Source organism: Scyliorhinus canicula, chromosome 4, assembly GCF_902713615.1.
Source record: "Scyliorhinus canicula chromosome 4, sScyCan1.1, whole genome shotgun sequence".
NCBI classification, from domain to species: Eukaryota; Metazoa; Chordata; class Chondrichthyes; order Carcharhiniformes; family Scyliorhinidae; genus Scyliorhinus; species Scyliorhinus canicula.
In genome coordinates, this window is record NC_052149.1 from 146544435 (window position 1) to 146550582 (window position 6148).

The window sequence follows — 6148 nt, forward strand, 5'->3', positions numbered from 1 at the left end:
ATGATGAGAGGATTGGTGACTGGATGCTTGTTGACTGACAAATTGTTTACGGGGTGAGTCAACTGGGGTAGTATGATTGGGGCAGGTTGATCCCCAGTGACAGAGATTGGTGATTTGGGGAGTGATGAAATTGTGATTTGCTGAGCTGTTTTGAGGCAGTGAGCTGCAGCAGGGAATGGTGAGAATATGTTATGGATTTCTATGCTAAGTAATGGGTTAAGAGACATTGCAATTAGTTCTCATTTATGTTAAGAGTCCAATAATTGACACTGATATGTAAAGGGGCTTCAGGTGGCCTCTGGGTCTGGTGATGTGCAGAGTTTTGTGCAGTCTGTTGGAAGAAATAAAAGTGTGTTGGTGAAAAAGGAACAGAACTTTTGTCTCTTCATACCACAGCATCTAATACGTCTAACATTCTACATCTGGTAAAATCAGGGTTCAGTGAATACAAAGCCCCATAACCCAATGGCTGTGATAGAGGAGGGAGATTATCAGATGAGGTAGAGATCAGCAATCGTGGCATAAATTCCATCCATTGCTATGTAAATGCTTATAGTCAGAGCCAGTAGGTGCATTGAATCCCAGGTGAGAAAATATCAGACTGCAGCCCACAGGTGAACGGTAGAGAGAAATTGGGTGTGGGTAAACTAAACCTTGCACTCCATGCTGGAACCGCTTGAGCGTAGGAACAGCAGTCGGCCATTCAGCCTCATTTGCCAGTTTTACCATTAAATTAAACAATGGCTGATCTCTACTTTGACTCAATTTAACAGCCTTTAATTCCATCTCCTTTAATACATATACCAAACACAAATCAAAATATTTCTGCTTTGATTGTCTCACAATATCCATCACCTTTTGGGAGAGAGAATTCCAGATTCCTGCTAACTACTTTTGTGAAAAATGCTTCTCAGTTTAATTCCTGATTCTGGGTGGGATTCTCTGTACTCTGCCGCTATGATTGGGATTGATGCTGGGCGGCAGACTCGTCCACAAGTGCTGCTCCTGCCCTCCTGGCCAGAGAGGGCTTCCCTCCAGCAAGAACCTGGATAAAGTTGATTTGCATTGATTTGAATGTGATTAATGGCCTGGAAGCCCAAATCTACCCCCACTCCACCCCCCACCATTATGCTCTGACCCTCACAGCAGGAACTCCACCGGGCAGGCTTTGGGTATAAGTATTGACAAGTGCAGTCCTGGTGCAATAGGTGAAAGGAATCAGCCCATTGCTCATGTCCACCTCTGCTGCTGTCAGGCTGCAGAATAATGGTCCCCGAAGGGTCCTGGGGGTTGGATGGGCTTGGCTATGTGTAATGGGTTGAGCCCATGATCCTCCCCTGGGATGGGGGTCCCATGTCTGAACAGCCCCTTCCAGCCCTGGGCAACCTGAAGATCACTCTTGCCATGGTGATCTCAGGCAGCCCTCTGTTCTCCACCCTGGTCTGACCTGTTTAAATTCTGAAGTGACCTTGTCTCTGTGAACTGCCCTGCCTGGCAGCTGGTGAGCAGACCAGACAGTTCAGTGAAGAATGAAGCCGGGAACACTTTCCCTTTCCTTACATCAGTTCCCTCAGCCCTATGCTTTTGAAACTGCTGCTTTTTGAAGTAGAGTCTTCCTAGAAAGCCCACAACACGTGTAAAGATTTGAAATCCTCTGACTACCTTTGAAATGCTGAGCATTCATTTAATTTCACAATGAAGTACCTCAATGTTTTGGATTGATTTTTGACTTTTCCAAATTGATTGAAATGGCTATGTACCTGAATTCCCAAATCCCATTGCTCCTCCACAGTTCCTAGCTTCTCTGTATTTAAGAAAAAATACCAATTGATCTTTCTTGGATCCAATGTGGATAGCATTATTCCAAAATCAAACAAGCTTTGAATGATTCGGAGCAACATTTATCCAAACTATCTGCTCTTGGAGATTTATTTATCTGAAGTCCCATTATTTTCTCCACTGCAATTGAATTTACTTGTATTAAATTCAATAAGCTCCTTTCCTTGATTTATTATTAGCCTCCCTTTTATTACAGGTATTTATTCTCCGCTTTGAAAATGGATACACTGTATTCCTTTAATCCATGAGCTATTATTTTGTCTATTACAGTATCACCCTGTGTCTGTCGTTAATGGGCTCACATCTCCCTTAGCCACTCTTGCTCTTCACATAATTAGAAAAACTTACACTATTAGCCTATCATTTACTCATAAGTTCTTTCTAATATGCCTTTGATATTTCATGTGCACTTTTGTTAGAGTTCAACGTAGAATTCCCATAGTTCAAAAGGAGGCCATTTGGCCCATCAGATCTGCACTGACCTTCTAAAAGAACACACTACCAGGCCCACTCCCCCACTCTATCCCCATAACCCCTTAACCCCATAACCCCACTTAACCTATACACCTTTGGACACTAAGGGGCAATTTAATGTGGCCAATCCATCTAACCTGCACATCTTTAGACTGTGGGAGGAAGCAGGAGCATCTGGAGTAAACCCACGCAGACACGGGGAGAATGTGCAAACTCCACATAGACAGTCACCCAAGGCCTGAATTGAACCTGGATCCCTGGCGTTGTGAGGCACAAGTGCTAACCACTGTGCCACCATGCAGCCCACTTTATATCCCAGTAATTTAGATGAAATTTGGCATTGTGTAAATCACTTCCTTCAACTTTATCAAGCCTTTATATGGTGGCTTAATTGTACAAATGAAACTTCTGTTCTTTTGCTTTGCTTCTTTCCTATATTATAAAATGACTACACCTCAAAGGTGCATTTTGTATAAACCATTGATGTCCTGAGATTGTTAAAGGTGCTATTGAAGTCTTTCTTTTGGAATGTGTTGGTCTTTTATTGTGTAAGTATCTCTATGAATAGCTCCTACTATTTTTCTGTATGTTTATCTGTTAATAGTTCAGTCCAATTTAATGTGTTCTGTCCAAATGTATCCCTTCAAAGTCAGCCTTACTTACACTTAATTCTTAGCTTGTATACTCTTGGGTGTCAACCTGGCACCTAAGCACTCTGGCATTGCCAACCTGGCAGTGCCCCTGCCAGCCTGGAAGTGCCACCCTGGCACCTCGGTAGTGCCAGGGTTCCATTTAGAGGGTGCCACGTTGGCAGTGACAAAGTGTCCAGTTGCCAGAGGGAGTGGCAGGGTGCCATCCTGACCTGTCCCCGACCATTCGGGGTCTCTAATGGCCTTGGTACATCGCCCCCCACTCCACAGGTGCCATTACAACTGGCCCACGTTTGTGGAAAACAGCACTAAATGGCGCCCTGGCAATGTCTCCCAGGCACAGCCATTAGGTCCCGTTGCCAGGAGAATCTCACAAACAATATTTAAATGAGCCATCATGCAGATCTAGATCATGCCCAGTGAGGCCGAGATCAAAGTCTCGCAAGATTCAATGGCATTGTCCCAATACCAGGTTGTGTGCGACGAGACCGCTGAGTCGTCCCCTTCAAATCTAGTGCGGCCTGTTCCCTTGTTGCTTATAAAACAAACAGCAACCACTCCAATTCAATCAATTTGGAAATAGCCATTTCAATCAATTTGGAAAGGTCAAAAAGCAATCCAAAACATTTGAGGTACTTCATTGTGAAATAAAACTGATCCTGCACAATCAAATACTGAGATAACTATGGTGCAGTGTTGAGGTTTTAGATGCTTTACTGTTCTGAGTCATAGGTTCAGAAGGAGGGAAATAGCGAAGAGGACCCAAGAAATAGATCAGAACCTGATTGGAGTGAATGAACAAAGTAGATCAGACTTGGCATTTGCCAATTTAATGCTGGATCATTAATATTTCTGTTAAATTCTCTGACAGGTCCTACAAACATTTCTATGGAAATGGGATATTGTGGATTGAGGGACAGATTACAGATTGCATGTGTTCTGGGTGCCATCATCAGCCTCTCTTCCCCAGTCACCTATGGAGCTAAGATATTGGTTGTACCTATTGATGGAAGCCATTGGATCAACATGAAAATTCTTATTGAAGAACTGAAAAACCATGGTCACAACATTACTGCGCTTTATTCCTCAAAGGCTTGGTACATCAAAGAGAGTCCTGATCTCTATCAATCAATCACTGTCCAATTGCAGGGTGGAACGACCAAATTTGATGATTCACATGGAATACAACATTTTCTTGATAAAATGCTGACAACCTTAAGACATGGCCTTACCCCATGGGCTTTTATTCAGGTCCAGAATCAGATGATCTCCTTCCTGCGTGAATGGCACCTTTGGGCAGGAGCATTCATTACTAGAATTTTTGAAGATGAGAAATTGTTGAAACAGCTTGAAGAAACAAATTTTGACTTAGTACTCACTGATCCCGCTCTTGGTATCGGTTCAATGCTTGCCCATTATTTGAAAACTCCTTTGGTGTACAATGTTCGATGGATTACTAGGGGGGAGGCTCATTTCCTCTTTGCCCCATCGCCCCTTTCCTACATCCCTGTACTTGGGTCACACTTGATGGACAAGATGAATTTTCTCCAAAGGGTTCAAAACGTTTTACAACATTTTCTTGAGCTATTCATTTCTGAATTTTTTATTCACCCCATTTACAACGAAGCCTGCAGGCGATACCTGGGCGCGGACATAGATATCAAAACGGTTCTCCTCCAGGCAGATGTGTGGCTGATGAGAGTAGATTTTGTGTTTGAATTCCCGAGGCCCACCATGCCAAATATTGTGTATATTGGAGGTTTCCAATGTAAAACACCAAAACCTTTACCTGTGGGGCTTGAGAGGTTTGTACAGACCTCGGGGAAGTATGGAATTATCGTCATGTCTTTAGGGAGCCTTGTCAACTCTTTGCCACTGGACATTACAATGAAGATAGCGGAGGCGTTTGCTCAGGTACCTCAGAAAGTAATCTGGAGACACAATGGAGAGATCCCTCCCAATCTCGCGAATAACACACTACTAGCAAAATGGATCCCTCAGAATGACCTGCTGGGACATCCTAAGACACAAGCTTTCGTTGCACATGGTGGGACAAATGGAATTTATGAAGCCATCTACCATGGGGTGCCAGTCGTTGGTCTCCCTCTGTTTTACGACCAGTTTGACAACTTAATTAGACTTAAAGTCCGAGGAGCGGCCAAAATAGTTGACACTGCAACCATGCAGTCATTGGATCTACTGAAGGCACTCAACGAAGTCATAAATAATGCATCTTATCGGGTTAACATGCAAAAGCTGTCTTCTCTCCACAGAGACCAACTGGAGTCTCCAATGAAGAGAGCTGTTTTCTGGATTGAGTATGTTGCACGCCACAGAGGCGCAGCCCATTTACGTTCCGAATTTTATCGTCTCCCCTGGTACACTTACTATTGTGTAGATGTGCTTGCCTTGCTCCTGTCTGTATTCCTAATTGCTGCCATACTGATTGTTTTAATCTTGAAGAGATTTTGTAGCGTCGTAGGGAAGAAGAAACAAAAAACTCAGTAGGACCTACCCATTTGATATAATGGTTACTTTGAATTTCACACAGATATTTAAATTCCTGTATTAATGTTTCTCAATGTCTTTAATTGTACCAACTCGTATAACTATTTCTTGGTAATGTACCAGAAGAGTGATCTGTCACAGTCATGAGTAGCCCTTTTTGTGTGGGCACTGAGAGGCAAATTATGTACTGGATGGAAGATTTCTAGGGGACCACAGCCTACATTATAATGATTATTTTGGGATAATTATATGAATCATAGAATCAGACAGTACAAAAGAATACCAGCCAGTCCATTGAACCTGTGCTGACTTTTTTTAAAAGTGCTGTCTTAATTTGTCCCACTGCACCATTCATCCCCATAGCACTGCAAAACCTTTCTTTCTAAGTTTATATCCAATTCACTTTTGAAAGTTACTATTTTAGTCATTTTCACCACCCTATCAGACACCATAACGTCTCTCTGCATCACACTGCTTACTTTTACCGCAGCTCTAAATAAAGCCATAACATTTCCCTTACAACCTTTCAACGTACCCTTTCCTGAATCTCCCCACCACGCCTCCTGCCCCCTTTATCAGTTTAAAGCCAACACAATAAATTGGGTGTAGGACATGAGAAATGAATCTGGAAAGGTGGAGAACAGGAGTCTCTTATTCAGAAATATTGGTTGATACAC

The 6148-nt window shown here is 42.9% G+C and overlaps 1 protein-coding gene across 1 annotated transcript; it reads left to right on the forward strand.

The window, feature by feature from the left end:
• The first annotated feature begins 3857 nt into the window (after positions 1-3857).
• Positions 3858-5471, forward strand: LOC119964161 (UDP-glucuronosyltransferase 2A1-like). Its single transcript, XM_038793453.1, has one exon. It carries the CDS (start codon positions 3858-3860, stop codon positions 5469-5471), a length of 1614 nt encoding a protein of 537 aa, XP_038649381.1.
• The last annotated feature ends 677 nt before the right edge of the window (positions 5472-6148 follow it).